Raw genomic sequence first — 20,160 nt, 5'->3', positions numbered from 1 at the left:
CCCCCTTGTCTCTCAGCAGCTAAGCAACTTTCTCTCTCCTTGGAGGTTTTCATTTTGCCGATGTTCTCGCCTTGCTTGTATATTAGCGGCTAAGCGAGTTTGTCTTTCTTCGGTGGTCTTACTTTGGTGATTGAGTCGCTTTCTTTCAATTTCATGCAATAGCCTTGTCGTTCATTTTTCTTCCGTCTCGTTAACTTGGGGACACCTTGCCGGCTCTTTAAGCTTCATGCTGTAGCCTCGCACTTCCGGGCCGGACAGACAGACACACACACTTCCACTCATAGACGTTTATATATTATATTATACCAGTAATGGTGCATACACTGCACAATAACGTACAGTGAATACACTTGACTTGAGCATTCATAGTTTTCATCCTTTCTCTGTACGTTTAGCATTCGTTTGCTCAGAGGTTGATGTGCTTGCTGCTTCCTGAGCAGCTCTTCTTTACTCCACCCTAGCGGCCCGCTTCTTCTTTTCTTTCGTTGGCATATTATATTATATTATTCATATGATTATTATTGTTAATAGAATACTTAATTAAATGTATGTAGATCTGTTGACAGCTTATTTATAATATGTACTGCAATTGTAATATATATACTAGGGGGCTTTTAAGAATTAGGGGGATGTGCAGCACTGTAGTAACTACAGGGGGATAAAATTGATGAGCCACAGCATGAAGTTATGGGAATGAGTAGTGGAAGCTCAGTTAAGAAGTGAGGTGATGATTAGTGAGCAGCAGTATAGTTTCATGCCAAGAATGAGCACCACAGATGCGATGTTTGCTCTGAGGATGTTGATGGAGAAGTTTAGAGACGGCCAGAAGGAGTTGCATTGCGTCTTTGTGGACCTGGAGAAAGCATATAACAGGGTGCCTCGAGAGGAGCTGTGGTATTGTATGAGGAAATCGGGAGTAGCAGAGAAGATTTGTACAGGATTTGTACAAGGGAAGTGTGACAGTGGTGAGGTCTGCGTTAGGAGTGACGGATGCATTCAAGGTGGAGGTGGGATTACATCAGGGATCGGCTCTGAGCCCTTTCTTATTTGCAATGGTGATGGACAGGTTGACAGACGAGATTAGACAGGAGTCACTGTGGACTGTGATGTTTGCTGATGACATTGTGATCTGTAGCGATAGTAGGGAGCAGGTTGAGGAGACCCTGGAGAGGTGGAGATATGCTCTAGAGAGGAGATGAATGAAGATCAGTAGGAACAAAACAGAATACATGTGTGAATAAGAGGGAGGTCAGTGGAATGGTGAGGATGCAAGGAGTAGAGTTGGCGAAAGTATCAGCAAGAGTGAAAGGGAAAGTCTACAGGATGGTATTGAGACCAGCTATGTTATATGGGTTGGAGACGGTGGCACTGACCAGAAAGCAGGAGACAGCTGGAGGTGGTAGAGTTAAAGATGCTAAGATTTGCATTTGGTGTGACGAGGATGGACAGGATTAGAAGTGAGGACATTAGAGGGTCAGCTCAAGTTGGACGGTTGGGAGACAACATCAGAGAGGCGAGATTGCGTTGGTTTGGACATGTGCAGAGGAGAGATGATGGGGATATTGGGAGAAGGATGTTAAGGATAGATCTGCCAGGGAAAAGAAAAAGAGGAAGGCCTAAGAGAAGGTTTATGGATGTGGTGAGAGAAGACATGCAGGTGATGGGTGCAACAGAGCAAGATGCAGAGGACAGAAAGATATGGAAGAAGATGGTCTTCTGTGGCATCCCCTAACGGGAGCAGCCAAAAGAAGAAGAAGAAGTTACACTAGGGGGCTTTGCCCCCTGATCACTTCGCGAGCCCACCCCTCCCTCTCCATGTAAGTAGGGCGTGACGTGCAAAAGTCACCTTCTCACGGGTCTTGCTTCCTAAGGTTGTAATGTCTAGTCTTGCATGGCATCAAAGTGTCTCTCAGAGATGATCACGTCTCGACCCAAGATTTTTTTTATAGTTTTAGAATGCCTCAGTTTTTTTTTTTTCAGATTTAATCACTTGAAATACAATGAATGACCTACAGTGACAAAAAGGTCAGCTGTAAACTGCCAGAGGTTTCAATTTAAAGTTTTGGTTAGCAAAAACTAAAAAAAAAAAAGGAAATATCAGAATATTACAAATGGGCCTTCTTCAGGGAACGACTTATAGGTTAAAACCTTACAGATGCTCTGTAGCAATGTAAGTACATTAAGCCTTTCAAATTGAAGTACATAATTTACACAGGTGTCCCAATGTCTGTTGACTGCTTAGAAACCCCTCTGTCTGTCTTAAACTGACATCTTTAGGTCATAACTCATATGTTCTTGGGGTTTTTGTCTGGGCTTTGGTTGGGCCACTCAAAGACAGTCGCAGACTTGTCCTGAAGCCACCTCAGCATTATCTCAGCTGTATGCTGTATCCCAGTCTAAGGTCATTCTCTCTCTAGTGCAGGGTTTCTTTAAGGACCTCTCTGTAGTTGGCTGCATTCATGCTTTCTTTAATTCTGACCAGTCCCACTCCCCCAAACCACCTGAGAAACACCCCTGGGTTTAACATGTTACTGCCACGACCAGACAGCTGATGAGCATTTGACAAACTTCAAGCAGTCATATGCATCTGATGGATGGAGGGCCACTGAGATGGACGTCCTTCTGGTAGGTTCTCCCTTCTCAGCAGAGGACTTCTGAAGCCAAATTACAGTGGCCATTGGGTTCATGCCACAACAGAATGGTCTGAATGCCTACATGTATGAGAGATTTCATGTTTTGAATTTTAATTCTTCTTCTTTCGGCTGCTCCTGTTAGAGGTTGCCACAGCGGATCATCTTCTTCCATATCTTTCTGTCCTCTGCATTCTGCCCTGTTATATCCAACACCCGCATGTCCTCTCTCATCACATCCATAAATCTTTTCTTAGGCCTTCCTCTTTTTCTCTTACCTGGCAGCTCTATCCTTAGCACCCTTCTCCCAATATACCCAGCATCTCTCCTCTGCACATGTCCAAACCAATGCAATCTCGCCTCTCTGACTTTGTCTCCCAACCGTCCCACCTGAGCTGACCCTCTAATGTACTCATTTCTAATCCTATCCGTCCTCGTCACACCCAATGCAAATCTTAGCATCTTTAACTCTGCCACCTCCAGTTGTGTCTCCTGCTTTCTGGTCAGTGCCACCGTCTCCAACCCATATAACATAGCTGGTCTCACTACCGTCCTGTAGACCTTCCATTTCACTCTTGCTGATACCGGTCTGTCATAAATTACTCCTGACATTCTTGTATACCCATTCCACCCTGCCTGCACTCTCTTTTTCACCTCTCTTCCACAATCACCATTACTCTGTACTGTTGATCCCAAGTATTTAAACTCATCCACCTTCGCCAACTCTGCTCCTTGCATCCTAACCATTCCACTGACCTCCCTCTCATTTACACACATGTATTCTGTTTTGTTCCTACTGACCTTCATTCCTCTCCTCTCTAGAGCATATCTCCACCTCGCCAGTGTCTCCTTAACCTTCTCCCTACTACCACTACAGATAACAATGTCATCAGCAAACATCATACTCCACGGGGACTCCTGTCTAATCTCATCTGTCAACCTATCCATCACCATTGCAAATAAGAAAGGGCTCAGAGCCGATCCCTGATGTAATCCCACCTCCACCTTGAATGAATCCATTACTCCTACCGCAGACCTCACCACGGTCACACTTCTCTCGTACATATCCTGTACAACTCTTACGTACTTCTCTGCCACTCCCAACTTCCTCATACAATACCACAGCTCCTCTCGAGGCACCCTGTCATATGCTTTCTCCAGGTCCACAAAGACGCAATGCAACTCCTTCTGGCCTTCTCTAAACTTCTCCATCAACACCCTCAGAGCAAACATCGCATCTGTGGTGCTCTTTCTTGGCATGAAACCATACCGCTGCTCGCTAATCATCACCTTCCTTAACCTAACTTCCACTACTCTTTCCCATAACTTCATGCTGTGGCTCATCAATTTTATCCCCCTGTAGTTAATGCAGTCCTGCACACCCCCCTTATTCTTAAATATCGGCACCAGTACACCTCTTCTTCACTCCTTAGGCATTCTCTCACTTTCCAAGATTCCATTAAACAATCTGGTTAAAACCTCCACTGCCATCTCTCCTAAACACCTCCATGCTTCAGTATGTCATCTGGACCAAAGGCCTTTCCATTCTTCATCCTCTTCATAGCTGTCCTTACTTCCTTCTTGCTAATCTGTTGCACTTCCTGATTCACTATCTCCACATCATCCAACCTCTTCTCTCTCTCGTTCTCTTCATTCTCCTCGCTTGTGAGTACGTTTCCATCTTTATCCTTTATCACCCTAACCTGCTGCACATCTTTCCCAGCTTGATCCCTCTGTCTCGCCCACCGGTCCTTTTCTCCCTCCTTAGTGTTCAACCTCTCATACAACTCATCATACGCCTTTTCTTTAGCCTTCGCACCTCTCTCTTCACCTTCACCATCTTCGCCTTCTCTCCTTGTACTCTTGTCTACTTTCTGCATCTCTCTGAATATCCCACTTCTTCATTGCCATCCTCTTCCTCTGTATACTATCCTGTATTTCCTCATTCAACCACCAGGTTTCCTTTTCCTCCTTCCTCTTTCCAGATGTCACGCCAAGCACCCTTCTTGCTGTAACCCTTACTACTTCTGCTGTAGTTTCCCAGCTGTCTGGTAATTCTTCACTACCACCCAGTGCCTGTCTCACCTCCTCCCTAAACTCAACCTTGCAGTCTTCCTTTTTCAACTTCCACCATTTGATCCTTGGCTCTGCCCTCACTATCTTCCTCTTCTTGATCTTCAATGTCATACTACAGACCACCATCCTATGCTGATTAACTACACTTTCCCCTGCCACCACTTTGCAGTTTTCAATCTCCTTCAGATCAAGTCTTCTGCATAGGATATAATCTACCTGTGTGCATCTTCCTCCACTCTTGTACATAATCCTATGTTCCTCCCTCTTCTTAAAATACGTATTCACCACAGCCATGTCCATCCTTTTGGCAAAATCCACTATCCTCTGACCTTCTTCATTCCTCTCCTTGACACCATACCTACCCATCACCTCCTCGTCTCCACTGTTCCCTTCACCAACATGCCCATTGAAATCTGCTCCAGTCACCACTCTCTGTCCCTTGGGTACACTGTTCATCACTTCATCCAACTTACTCCAAAAATCTTCTTTCTCACCCATTGCACACCCAACTTGCGGTGCATATGCACTAACAACATTCATCATCACACCTCCAATTTCCAGCTTCATAATCATTACTCTGCCTGACACTCTTTTCACCTCCAAAACACTCTTGACATACTGTTCCTTCAGAATAACTCCTACCCCATTTCTCCTCCCATCCACACCATGATAGAACAATTTGATTCCACCTCCGATCCACCTGTCCTTACTCCCATTCCATTTAGTCTCTTGCACGCACAATATATCAACCTTCCTTCTCTCCATCACATCAGCTAACTCTCTCCTCTTACCAGTCATACTGCCAACATTCAAAGTTCCTACCCACAGTTCCACTCTCTTTACTTCCTCCTCTCCTCCTGCCTCCGGACACGTCTCCCCCTCTTCTTCTCCTTCTTCTTCTTCAGCCAACAGTAGCCCAATTTCCACCAGCACCCTGTTGGCTAACAGTACTGGTGGCAGTCGTTGTTAACCCTGGGCTCAACTGATCCGATATGGAAATTTGTATTGTTGTCCGCATATTGATTTGGCAAAATTTTACACTGGATGCCCTTCCTGATGTAACCCTCCCCATTTATCCGGGCCGGCACAAAGAAACACACTGGTTTGTGCATGAATTTTAATAAATTTACAAAACTTTATGGGAGCATGTGTTCACTTTGTCATTATGGGTAATTGAGAGTGCATTGATGGTCAGAAACTGCAAATTTACCCATTTGAAATTAACGTTACCACAAGACAATGTGAGTAGAAATTGAAGGGAGTCTGAATACTTTTTTGAATCCATTATAGATAGATAGATAGATAGATAGATAGATAGATAGATAGATAGATAGATAGATAGATAGATAGATAGATAGATAGATAGATAGATAGATAGATAGATAGATAGATAGATAGATAGATAGATAGATAGATACTCTCCCATGGCACAGTTTAAACCATCAGTCATGTAATTCTGTTGACTGCATTGAAGAATGAGGAATGTGACAGCGGAGATATTTCGAGTAATTTAAGTTAAGCTTGTACATATGGACATAAATAAAGGTACATATTTGCAGAGTTTCACAAATGCACCATTGTTAGCAATTTCTTGTTATCAAATTTCATGTGAGACCACCTGTCAATTTGTTTTACAACCAAAGCTGGTGTAGTCGGTCCAACAGAAACGGACGTCATCTGAGACTGCATTCTGAGCCTCCTTTTAGGTTTCGCACTTACGCAGTTTCTGTTTGTCTTGCAGGACGGTACACCATCAGCAGCCATGAGTGGGAAGGTTGGAGTTGAGGTTCTTGTTGTGGGAGGCGCTTCCCCACCAAATGAAGCCAAAGCACCCCTTGGACCAAATGACAGCCTAGCACAGAAGGCGTGCCCTCCGACCACAGCTTTTATATTACCAGGTACTCATCATCCAAAGTGTTATAAATTGACTTTATTTAATGTATAGTGCATCTGTCTATTGGACTTGCTTAATGGTGGTTTGTAGTCTGGGCTGTGCAGGTTGGTGGTCAGACTGTTTTATATACAGTACATTAAATGTGAAGTGTGATGCTGTGGTTAGGTGCAGCTTTGGGGTCATCGGTTCAATTTCTGTACCACACTGTTCTCACTCTTCGTGTGAATGCCTGCATATTTTTCATGACGTTTTTGTGTTTTTTCTTTTGAATTTTCCAGTTTAATCTCCAGCCTCATATGCATGCATTTTAAATTGATCAGCCTGTGATACATTAGTTTATGTCTGCCTTGTGCCTGGCATGGAGCTTATTTCCCTACAACAATGCAATGAAAAGGTAGGTCTGTGAAATAGATGTGAGGAGTAAACTAGGGTTCAAGTGCTAAGAAGCAATACTGTTAGTCAATTCACAAGTCAGATGCTCTAATTTGATCCCGATTAAATGTTAGTATTTGTCCATACATTAGAACAATCAAGATGAGAAGAGGCCATTCGGCCCAACAAAGGTAACCAATCCTATCCACTTAATTCTTCCAAAATAACATCAAGTCGGGCTTTGAAGGTCCCTAAAGTCCTGCTGTCTACCACACTATTTGGTCGCTTATTCCATCTGCCTGTGGTTCTTTATGTGAAAAAAAAAACTTATTAATATTTGGGTGAAATTTACCCTTAACAAGTTTCCCACTGTGTCCCTGTGTTCTTGATAAACTCATTTTAAACTAAGAGCTGCGATCCACTGGACTAATTCCCTTCATAATTTCAAACACTTCAATCAGGTCTCCTCTTAATCTTCTTTTGCTTAAACTGTAAAGGCTCGGCTCTTTTATTCTTTCCTCATAACTCATCCCCTGTAGCCCTGGAATCAGCCTAGTCGCTCTTCTCTGGACCTTTTCTAGTGCTGCTATGTCCTTTTTGCAGCCTGGAGACCAAAACTGCACACAGGACTCCAGATGAGGCCTCACCAGTGTGTTATAAAGCTTGAGCAGAACCTCCTGTGACTTGTACTCCACACATCAAGGCGCTATATAACCTCACATTCTGTTAGTCTTCTTAATGGCTTCTGAACACTGTCAGGAAGTCGATAGTTTAGAGTCCACTATGACTCCCAAGTCCTTCTCATAAAGTGTAGTCTCGATGTCCAGACCTCCCATTGTGTGTTCAACTCGGTCATTTGAATGCACAACATGGGTGTAAGTGACATCCTGCTTCTAGTTCCTTCTTTCTACGACTGTGTAGTTACAGCTACATACGGGCACAAAGGGAGAAATTCTAAGAAAGCAATGTCTAGTGCACCTGTGTTGTCATCTGATGCTCCCTGACCTCATCTTTGTTTTGAATCTTCAGCCACAACCTCCTCTCTCAGTCTGGCGGTCCGAAAAGGAGATGCTCCCCGCGTCACCATGGAGACAATCACAGGGGGCGGAGGCAGTGAAGCCATGTCCACAGTGGTTGCCCCTCAGGTTGGAGGACCCTGCAGTGTAGTGCGGGTATTAGAGTGGAAGGAGGGCGTTACTGTACTACCAGGCAGCAGCCTCAAGGTATTTCCAGGTCTAATTCCATTATAATATCTTATGACAGCACAGTGGCAAGTGACTGTAACAACCTGGGTTTGAGAATCGTCTAGTTTGAATATAATGAGAGGAAGATCCTCATCTCTGGAATTTTTTTAAGTTTAATTCATGACTGAGGGGAAGTTACACTTAACAAGCAGCCTACCAGTTACTCAGGGTGCTACAAGGTCTGGATGAAAACACAGCGTGTAGTTTTAAATCCAGGGAAGACCAAGTGGGCTTCTTAACCAAAGTCTTGTTACTTTGTTGCTAACCGTTCCAGATTGCTTTGTAAAGTGAATGGAGTGCTATGTAAAATTAAGATAATCTGATTAACATTTGTGGCCCTGCACAGTATTAAGTGGGTTTGATAATGGATTGGTGAATGGATGGATGAAAGGATTGGTAGATAGGAAGATTGGCTGATTGATCCATTAGTCGAAAACTTGAATTAACAATATATAACCAAGTTTATTCATTCATTCATCCATCCATCCATCCGTTTGCTGCCACTTATCCAGGTCCAAGTAACGGGGACAGCAGTCAATCAAATCAGCAATGATGCCCCAGATTTCCCTTTTCCCTACCACTTCTTCCAACTCCTCAGTGGGGATGCCAAGGCATTCCCTGGTCACCCGAGAGATACAATGTCCGAGGTCTCCTCCCGGTTGGACATGCCTGAAACACCATCCCAGGGAGGCATCCAGGAGGCGTCCTTGTCAGAAGCCCAAACCATCTCATCTGCCTCCTTTTGATGTGGAGGAGCAGCAGCTCACCTATGAGCTCCCCCAGAATGTCTCTCTCTTTCACTCCCCCTGTCTGCAAGGCTGAGTCCAGACACCCTGTGAAGGAAACTTAATTTCTTCTACTTGTATCTGCCATCAAGTTCTTTCAGTCACTACCCAAAGCCTCGTAACCATGATTGAGGGTAAGAACGTAGATCAAGCAGTAAATCGAGAGCTTCGCCTTTCAGCTTAGCTGATTGGTACAAATCTCTGCACGACTGTGGACGCTGCTCTGATCCACCCTTCTTCCCTCACTTGTGAACAAGATCCTGAGATAGTGAAACTCCTCTGTTCAAGGCAGCACCTTATCCCCAACCCGGAGAGGGCATGCCACACTTTTCCAGCTGAGAACCACAACCTCAGACTTGGAGGTGCTGAACCTCATCCTGAAGGTTTCACATTTGGACGCAGTCCACCATATTGTGCGCCTGAGGTCACAGCCCAATAAAGCCAGCAGGACCACATCATCTGCAAAAAAAAAACGGAGATGCTATCCTGAGGCCACTGAACTGGACACCCTCCACTCTTTCTGTCCATACAAATGATGAACAGAATCAGTGACAAAGGAGGCAGCCTTGGTGGAGTCCCTCACCTTCCAGGTGTAAATCTGACTAACTGCTGACAATGCAAACCAAGAGTTCAGTTCAGTTGGACAGAGGCCAAGGGTATTCCGTTCAATGCAATTCAATTCAATTTATTGTCATTGTAAACGCACAAGAACAGATGCAATGAAACAAGTACTGTGAGCTCTCGAGAAGAACAATGCTGCCAAAATTTAAGTCTAATCACAAAAAAAATTGCATAACAGATACCCTATTCTGCGGTGGGTTGGCACCCTGCCCAGGATTAGTTCCTGCCTTTTGCCCTGTGTTGGCTGGGATTGGCTCCAGCAGACCCCCGTGACCCTGTGTTCGGATTCAGCAGGTTGGAAAATGGATGGATGGATGGATACCCTATTATCATCAGCTTATTACACTATGATGCATTGCAGTGTGACGTACATAAATATTTTCTTATATATTGTGTACATTATGAGGTTGGGAGCGGGCACTGACACAGCGTGTTACCATACCCACCACATGATGATCCACCTCAGCATCCCAAATAAGGACCCGAGCGCAGTCATGCAACTGGTGACACTCAGCACCACACTAGTTTGATACTCAGATTAAATATAACACTGAATTTGAGAAAGTACAAACAGTAGTGCAAAGAAAGCAGATATACAGTAAATGTAGGAAATTATGGGTGGGTAGAAAAATGCTCATTAGTACCATTAGAAAGATGACCGTGTCTTAATCTATCTGTGTCATGGAGACGGTCACTGTGAGGGTCTGTTTATGGAGAGACGCAGTGTTCAGAAATGTGACAGCTCTGGGGACGAAGGTGATCCTGAGCCTGGGCATCTGAGCCCAAGTGTAGGGTCAGCTATTATACATGGAGTAGGATCCCTTCTGGCAGTAACAGGACTTGAACCGGAAATCTTCCAGATAGCGGTGTAGATCCTTAGCCTCCAAGCCACCTCTCCACCTATACCCTAGTAATGTCTCTGGGATAACAAAACAGTTCATGAGTAGCCTGAGTGCTCTTCCAGATAAAGTTAAAAGATCTCCATCAACTGATTTTTGAAAGGTGTCCAGAATAGTTGGTACCCGTGCGCCAATAGTGTGGTGGGCAGTTTTCACTACCAGCAGGGCTTTTTGATCAGACATGAAGCACCTGCTGAACCACACTGTTACACAGTTTACCAGTATGCTCTCAATTGAGCATCCATGAAAGTTGATGAGCAGGTGATAATGGATCAGAACATGTCATCTGTAATGTGGGCGCCCAGGAACTCGAAGCTGTGGACTGTCTCCTCCTCAGTCTTGTTGATGTAGATGGGATTGTGACCACTGCCTCTCATTCTGTTGATGATGTTCCTGAAGATCTCCTTGGTCTTGTTAATATTAAGAGCAGGACTGTTTTCTGGACTCCAGGATGTAGGATGCTGGACCTCTTCTCTAAAGACCAGGTGTGTTTGACTCTAGTCCTGGAGGTCCACAGTGGTTGCAGGTTTTAGCTTTCATGAAATTTTGAATTAGAACCCATTTGTTTACTACTAAAGCAATATGTTTTTTGGGCTTAGTTTTAGTTAGCTCGTCTGTTACAATTCAGAACGCTTAATTTCCTATGCATTTGGATTTTAATTGTTGTCTGTCTTCTTAACCAGCCATCAGTTAATAATGAGGTGCAAATGACAAGGGGACCAGCAGCTTTAAATGCATCATCGAGTATCTGTATGACCGTATATACTCGCATTTAAGTTCTCCCGCGGATAAGTCGGAGCTTGATATTACCGTATAATTTCCGGTATTTTATAAAGTCAGTCATATAAGTCAAATGTGGAAAACTGATACTATTGGTCCAAGAGATTATGATATGCTAACGGCCACCTGAGAGAGTAACCACAGAGCACACTGCCATTTTTTACTATGTATTGTGCCTACGTGACAACACAGTAATACCCAAACTATCCTGAAGCGACGTTTGCACTGTTTTGTGTTTTTTGTATCTCACACCCTCATACACCTTTATCGTAAGAGCATCCCTTATCTACAATGGAGCGTTCGATCAGAAGAAAACATGAAGCTGATTTTAAATTAAAAGTCTCTGAAGTGGAGAAAGAAATTGGAAACTGTGCTGCTGCAACAAAATTCAATATGTGTGAGAAACTGGTGCGAGATTCAAGGAGGCAATAAGATGTAATAAAAAAAAAATTAAGTGTCGTATTTTTGAACGGGCGTATAAGTCAGGGTCTGATTTTATGATCGATTTTTTGGGTTTCAAGACCCTGACTTATATGCGAGTATATAAGGTAATACAATGTTTTGAAATAAATGAGTATGAAAAGAATAACCAAGAGGTACAAATCTGTTCCGGACCACAAAACATATAGATGACGTTCTCAAAAAATGAAAAATCTACAGTTTGATAAAGATTTGCTTTAGAAGAATGAAGACACTAGCGGCCATAGAATTAAATGCTAAGTTCCATAATTAGCTAGGCCTGGTTTCTAATTACAAAACTGGGTGGACTGAAAACCTGCACCGAATGCGGACCTCCAGAACCAGATTTGAGTACCCCTGCTATAGACCATCTCATCGTCATTGCTGATCAGGCCTACCAGTGTAGTGATTGATGATTGTGTTGGATTCTCGGACAGAGACACAATCATAGGTGAAGAGGGAGACCAACACAGGCCTCAGCACATGACTTTGAGGCATTCCAGTATTCTGGATTAGTATGGAAGAGATATTAGTGCCTAACCTGACGGCCTGAGGTCTGTTGGTCGAGAGATCAAATATCACATTACAATAATAGTAGGAATTATAGTGTTGAATACCGAACTATAGCTTGTGAACAGTATTGTGACATAAGTGCTCCTGAGTTAGGGCAATTTGCAGTGCAGTGGAGGTGGCATCTTCGTTTGGCCTATTTATCGGGTATGCAAATTGATATTGGTCAAAAGTAGCAGGAACAATAGATAGATAGATAGATAGATAGATAGATAGATAGATAGATAGATAGATAGATAGATAGATAGATAGATAGATAGATAGATAGATAGATAGATAGATAGATAGATAGATAGATACTTTTTTAATCCCAAGGGGAAATTCACATACTCCAGCAGCAGCATACTGATAAAGAAAATATTAAATTAAAGAGTGATAACAATGCAGGTATACAGACAGACAATAACTTTGTATAATATTAACGTTTATCCCCCCGGGTGGAATTGAAGAGTCACATAGTGTGGGGGAGGAACGATCTCCTCAGTCTGTCAGTGGATCAGGACAGTGACAGCAGTCTGTCGCTGAAGCTGCTCCTCTGTCTGGAGATGATCCTGTTCAGTGGATGCAGTGGATTCTCCATAATTGACAGGAGTCTGCTCAGCGCCCGTCGCTCTGCCACAGATGTCAAACTGTCCAGCTCCGTGCCTACAATAGAGCCTGCCTTCCTCACCAATTTGTCCAGGCGTGAGGCGTCCCTCTTCTTTATGCTGCCTCCCCATCACACCACCGCGTAGAAGAGGGCGCTTGCCACAACCGTCTGATAGAACATCTGCTGCATCTTATTGCAGATGTTGAAGGACGCCAGCCTTCTAAGGAAGTATAGTCGGCTCTGTCCTTTCTTACACAGAGCATCAGTATTGGCAGTCCAGTCCAATTTATCATCCAGCTGCACTCCCAGGGATTTATAGGTCTGTACCCTCTGCACACAGTCAACTCTGATGATCACAGGGTCCATGAGGGGCCTGGGCCTCCTAAAATCCACCACCAGCTCCTTGGTTTTGCTGGTGTTCAGGTGTAGGTGGTTTGAGTCGCACCATTTAACAAATAATAGTTGTTATATGTGCTAAAAGTAGCCTGCCAAAGCTTCTTCTTACACCTATTACCCATTTTGGGGTATAGGCCGTCAATCAGGACTCGGTGGACATCACGATCCTGAGCCTTTCTTACCAAATGATTCCTTTGGGTGTCAGATTCTAAGTCTTTGTGCCAGGTGTGTCATGGCTAACCCATTTACTCTTGCCTTGTGGATTCCAGCTTGTCCGGTAATGTTTGATGATGACTTCCACAGAGTGTGGCCGTCGCTGCCCCTGCGTTACTCTGAGAATTTGTATTTCAATGGGTTGCTGCTCTTAGCCAAAGGTTAGTGTTACTGATTGTATTAGGCCTTTCAAAGCACTTCATGACACTTCATAATGGAGTGTGATATTGTTAAGGCCAGTCACATTTTGTTGTTTTAGCATGGAAGTGGTGGTAGTGCTCTTAAAGCATGTTGGTACCATCATCTGAGCCAATAGAAGGTTGAAGATGTTGGTGAAGACTATGGCTGTTGTTGCTACCAGGGGGTGCACCTGCTCCACAAACCCAACACAGACAAACGCAAGGCACAAGTCAAGCACAACACACGTTTTTATTTGGCTGTGGGAAACGCTTTCAATTGTTTCCCAGCTGTTGTGCACAGTATAATAAAGCACAATAGTCTATGGAGTACAGCTGAGACACCTCCACGCTTGAAGGACCCGGGGAGGGAGCGTATCCAGAGCATTACCTCCCCCGGAGTGCTAGATGGCAGCCCGCCCTGGTTGCAGCTGTGCCTCGGACTCCCATGGGGCTCCATGGGAGCCAGAGTTTGGTGCAGTCCTGTTGAGTTCCGTGGGCACTGCCAGGGGGTGCTGCAACTGCTGCTGAACTCTTGAGTGCAGCTCTTCCGCCAGACCCGGAACTGCTGCCTGAAATGTGTCAACGGAGCACTTCTGGGTGCCTTATAAAAGGAGCCAGCAGCCACTACTCCGGGACTCAGAGTTGGGAGGAGGGAGATGAAGCTTGCCAGGAGGAATGGAGGAAAGAGAAGGAAAGAGAGAAAGAAGAAGAGATTTGGGTTGTGCTGTGCTAGGGGACTGTGCTAGAGTTGTGGGAAACGGGGGAAGGAGTTTCCCACGAGGAAAAAATAAAAAATGTGTGCCTTGAACTTGTGTCCCACACCTGTCTGTGTCGGGTTTGGGCAGCGGTGCGCCCCCTGGTGGTCTACAAGTCACAGCACAGCACTTTTCTTCTCTCTGTCTCCTTCCACCTCCACTCCACCTCTCGACTCTGGCCTCCTCCTCCTCCTCCCAACACTGGTTCGGTGGGTTGCTACCATACCCAGAGCCCCTAAGCTTCCTTCCAAGCACATACACGTTACAGTGTATGCCCATTTATTCATTTATGTATTCCTTTTTTGTTCATTTTGTGACTCACTCTAAATATTGTATATATTCACCATTTTTCTTTCTTTATTGGTTTTGTGCGCCATTGGCGGTGGGACAATGTAAAAAAGACCACAAGACACAGTTTTGTTGGCAATATAAATAAAACTACCATTGCTTTTGAAAAACTCAATATTTTTGTCTTTGTCTCCCTGTCTTACGGCTCTCCTTCTGGTCCTGCTCAGTCCCAAACTGCAAGGACGCCCTTCTTTTAAGCAGAAATCTTGAATGTTTCCACCAAATATCTAAAGTATTGACGCCATTTTTATTTAACAGTTTCGGATGAACGACTTTGGCACTTTAGAAGTGGTCAGCGACAGGAAGACTCCAACTGTGGAGCCAGCCATCGAGGAAGCCGCTGGAATGGTAGAAATGTTGGTGGACAGCACTCCGACTTTCACTGCTAGTAAGTATGCAGCCTGAGGCCAGACTGTGAACTCACAAAAAATCAGCACCGCAGGTCCGTCAGACTCACTTAACTGTGGTGTCATTGGGATACACATGATGAAAGTATTCATGGTCCGTTGTAATGGTTGATCAGGCACTTTATGGTCACCCACATTCAACCTTATCTGGTTTTTGGCCTTTTGTTGTGAGTCCAAAGCATACAATCTGATATTGTTGGGTTTCTAACAACTCTGATTTTGTTCCAGGACGGTCATTCATCTTTAAAGATAGGAACAGAATCAGAATCACTTTTATTCACCATTACTTACTGTAAAGGAATTTAGCTTTGAAGATACTTATAACAGAGCACATCACATAAAAATAAAATAGAGCTGCTGATTAATCGGCATTGATGTGTGTGATTCAAGCCTTAAAAATCACAACCCTTAAATGTGTTAGTTTAACTTGGTGAATTTGACCGCTCTTCACACTTTGCGCTTGATCGTTCCCTGTGTTTTTTTATTGATAATGGTCTTCATCCACACACCGCAGTAGAGTTGCCACTCGTCCCTTCTAATACGGGATCCTCCTGTATTGGAACATAAAATTCAGCCTACCATCTTGAATCATTAAGGAACGCAATTTGTCCCGTATTTTCATACACGTCGTTTTATATATACAATAGAACCTCAAAGTGCAAAGAATCACATGAGAACAATTAAAATGGAACTAGTTATATAAGTGGAGTGAAGGAGTTTCATTTTCATGTTGCAGATATAGAAGCACTGCATACTGAGTGAGATGTCACGTCAGCTGTCATCCTTGCTATCATGCTACGTTACATCACACAGTATAGCAGAACGTCCAGAACAAGATGCTACACACTACTGATGCAAGTCCACACATGGACCAGTACATTGCAAGGCGAACACACACACACACACACATACACAAACACCAGACACACACAAGGGCCAATTTAGAGTCACCGTGAATGGTGGGAGGAAAACCAGAGCACATATGGGGAGAACATGCAGACTCCATACAGGGAGGACCCAAAATGCAAGCCTTGGTCTCCTTACTTTGAGGCATCAGCGCTACCACTGCACCATTGTGCCATGCATATATTAGATATAAATGTGTAATTATCTTCATACCCAGATAAACTGAGAAAACTGGACCCCCACTTCTGGCTTTGACTTTTTTAATCAGTATTATTTTGTCTATGCCATTCATCATTGTGTCCATTGGTCCATATTTCCAGAATTAAGACTATTTCTAAGTGTTCAGCAATTTAAGTACTTACTTTTATTCCTCTCTCCCCTGGACCATGCATAAAATTTCCAATTTTGAGATGAGTGCTCAGATTCACACTAAGTTTTTACTTATGTTGATCAAACACATAGACAAGTAGATTTGCTTCTCCAGTGACAAATTCCTTTACTAATGTAACATTTCACTATAAGTACACTTAAAACAGACACCTACCCTTACACTGCCTCCAGAGCACAGCTCCTCTTGCAAAACATTCTTAACATTTTAACAGCAACCAAGATGGCCAGTAGCCATACCACATGCACTTCAGAACCGGTCATCCATCTGAAGTCTAAGCATACTGTATTTGGGCCTGGCCGATACATGGATGGGAGAACATCTAGGAACAGCTAGGGTCACTAGAGGCCAGCAGGGGGGGTTTACTGTGTGGATCCCAGTGCGGTGATGGAGACACTGTGCTGTAACAATGGCATTGTCCGTCGGATGAGATGTAAAACTGAGGTCCTAGTTAGGTCTCTGTGGTTTTAAAAGGTCCTTGAGCATCTCTTATAAAGAGCAGGGTGTTTCCCAGTGTCCATTAGGGCATCTCTTATAAAGAGCAGGATGTTTCCCAGTCTCCATTAGGGCCTGATCATTCTAGCCTCCTAATCATCCTCCATCTAAGTATCTATCTCTCTCACACTTCACCACCTTAAAACTAATGTTTTAAAAAAGCAAAACCAAAAGGCCGACGTTGCATCATCCTGGTGGCATGCTACAAAATGTTGGTGGTTGAAGTAGCTCCCCCTTTCTATGTAAAGGTGCTTGGAGTGTCCTGAAAAGCTCTATATAAATGCAATGTCTCCTTCTTCTTCTTGGTTAAAATGGACAAAATGTGGTATACAGTAAGTAAAGCAATGGAAGTGTTTTTCTTCAGGTAGTCATTTAACTCTTAGGTGATTTTGAAGTTCGACTCTTACATGTCACAGAAAGTGATGCTGTTGTTGATGATGTTAGAATTTGACCATAAAAATAATATATTTGGAAATTTGTACACCCTAATTATGCCAAGCAGCTTAAATACTACCTGCGCTTCAGAAGAAAGTCATCCACCTGAAGCTAAGCGTGTTCAGGCCTGGCCAGTACTTGGATGGAAGACCATCTTAGAAAAGCTTGGGTTGCTGCTGGAAGAAGGTGTCGGTGAGGCCAGCAGGGAGCGCTTAACCTGTGGTCTGTGTGTGGGTCCCAATACTCCAGTGCAGTGACGGGGACACAGTGCTGTAAATATGGTGCCATCCTTTGGAATAGACATAAAACCAAGGTCCTGATTCTCTGTGGTCATTAAAGATCCCTGCGTATCTTTGAAAAGAGTAGAGTGTACCCCGATGTCGTCCATGGCCTTGTCATTCTCACCCCCTAATCCTCCCCAGTCTCTCTCTTACCACTTCACCTAATAGCTAATGTGTGGTGAGTGCACTGGTGCAGTAATGGCCGCCGTAGCGTCATCCTGGTGTGTGCTACACATTGGCTGTGGTTGACGTGGTTCCCCTCTGTCTACGCGCTTTGAGTAGCGAGAAAAGTGCTATGTAAATGTAAATTATTATTACTTCTCGATTCAACAACAATTATTCAACCTCACTCTTCCAACAATTATGTCCTTGTGAATGAGCTCAAGCACTTTTTGCTGACCTGCATCTTTGTGCCCCTTTCATTAGACACACTATTGTAATGGTATCATTACCCTCATTACACACTGCCAGCTTTAATTTGGCTGCTACCCACTCCACATTTAATGCACCTTACCAAACGAATTAAGAAAAGCTAACATGTTCACAATCCAAGCCAAGATGAGCTGATGCATAGCAGATTGAATGCTTTTGGTTCAATTGACTTGCCAAGACCCTGCAGTGTCAGCTTAGTTGTGCCATGTCTCGCCTCTCTAATTCCACCCCATATGTCTATGTGGCATGCTGTGTGAAATGCTTGCTGTAATACTCCAAAGCAAAACCAAATGTTTGTCACTGATAAATATATGGGGGTTTGTTTCCGTAGCAGACCCAGCTGTCTCGCATGGGAAGGACGTGGTGGTAATGAGTGGTGGACACTGTGAAGGCTGCAACCTAGGAAAGGAGAAAGAGAGTACTGAGGAGCTACACAGAGACCCTCTCGGTGACAAGTAAGGGACACAAAACATGTTGTTCAACATTCCAGATGATTTACTCTTCCTGCTCAGTAAACCAATCAATCAAACTGTTGGAAAATATCAAATGTGCCCCCTTTGAATAGTGTGATGGGGCACAAGGTAGCTTGGTCAGTCAGCTGGTTAGTTCAAGTGCTGAAAGATGGCCTGCGAACCACTTGAACAGTGCAAGCATGCAATAGGCGGCTTGATCGGCCAGTTAAATTGTCCAGTTGTAGCTTTCGAGCTACTTGAACTGTGGTTGAGTACTACGTTCCAGATATTCATCATGTTACGTGCAAAGAAGAGATTTCTCTTTTTCATCTCAAATTCACTTCCAGCAGATGTCCTCAGATGTATGTTTCACCATCAAACCAGAGGAATTCTGATGCATTCATATTTAACAAAGGGCAGAGATGGATGAGTCCCGTACACATTTGTTACCTATCCAGGCTAGGGCAGGATGTGTCTGTTGATCTTCACCACACTTGGTGCACATTTTGGAGTGAAACAACTGAAACAACACACAGCAGGCTCGGATCTGAACCTTCCTTAAGTTTTATTCTTCATTTGTTTCATCACATTAGTATTTGGATGGAGTGTCAATTGTGCTTAGAGCCTCATCATCAGCACATTGTGAGCAAACGGGTAATGGAAAATGCACAGACAAGAGATCAGAATCAGTTACAAATGTACACCTGAACTCAAGGTCCATAATATGCTACAATCTTAAACACTAATCTCTGGCACCATTCATAGTTTTGATTTCATACCAGTGTGCTAGTCCAACAAGCTGAAGCACATTCATCCTACATGAAGAAGCATTTTTAGGAAGTCACTCCGCACTGGGGAGATTCCAAAAGACTGGAAAACTGCAAATGTTATCCCGTTATATAAAAAGGGTGACCCGGCTTAACATGCATCGTAGCAAAATTAATGGAAGTAATTCTTAAGGATAAAATTGAGCAGCACACGGCAAGCACTGGAGTTTCACTGAACAGCCAGCATGGGTTAAGAAGATGGAGGTCGTGTTTTACTCACATGCTGGAATTCCATGAAGAAGCAACAAAGGGATATGATCAGAGTAGAACATGTGATGTGATTCATCTTGACTTTCAGAAAGCATTTGATAAGGTGCCCCATGAGAGGTTGGGCATCAAACTAAAGGAAGTGGGAATTCAGGGTGATGTTTTTAGATGGGTGCAGAATTAGCTCAGACACAGGAAGCAGAGGGTGATGGTGCGAGGAACCTCATCAGAACTGGCCGATGTTAAGAGTGATGTTCCACAGGGGTCAGTGATAGGGCCGCTGCTATTAATATATATATAAATGATTTAGATAGGAATATAAGTAACAGGCTAGTTAAATTTGCAGATGATACCAAGATAGGTGGGTTGGCAAATAATTTGGAATCTGTTATATCATTACAGGAGGACTTGGACAGCATACAGGCTTGGGAAGATTTGTGGCAGATGAAATTTAATGTCAGTAAATGTAAAGTATTACATGTAGGAAAAAACGTGAGGTTTGAGTACACAATGGGCAGTC

The 20,160-nt window shown here is 43.8% G+C and overlaps 1 protein-coding gene across 1 annotated transcript in view; it reads left to right on the top strand.

Annotated features, from left to right (window-relative positions):
• Nucleotides 1-20,160, top strand: part of l3mbtl1 (L3MBTL histone methyl-lysine binding protein 1) — a 100,876-nt gene that overhangs the window by 4,906 nt on the left and 75,810 nt on the right. Inside the window, exons 2-5 of the mRNA XM_028810633.2 lie at nucleotides 6,448-6,604; nucleotides 8,002-8,195; nucleotides 15,069-15,198; nucleotides 18,486-18,609. Coding sequence (XP_028666466.2) covers nucleotides 6,469-6,604; nucleotides 8,002-8,195; nucleotides 15,069-15,198; nucleotides 18,486-18,609 — 584 coding nt within the window. The 5' untranslated portion in view covers nucleotides 6,448-6,468. The remainder of the gene's footprint in view (nucleotides 1-6,447; nucleotides 6,605-8,001; nucleotides 8,196-15,068; nucleotides 15,199-18,485; nucleotides 18,610-20,160) is intronic.

The sequence above is a fragment of the Erpetoichthys calabaricus genome, chromosome 10, assembly GCF_900747795.2.
Source record: "Erpetoichthys calabaricus chromosome 10, fErpCal1.3, whole genome shotgun sequence".
Taxonomy (NCBI): Eukaryota; Metazoa; Chordata; class Cladistia; order Polypteriformes; family Polypteridae; genus Erpetoichthys; species Erpetoichthys calabaricus.
Note: the sequence above shows the minus strand (reverse complement) of the source record. Positions and strands in the feature narration are given on the sequence as shown.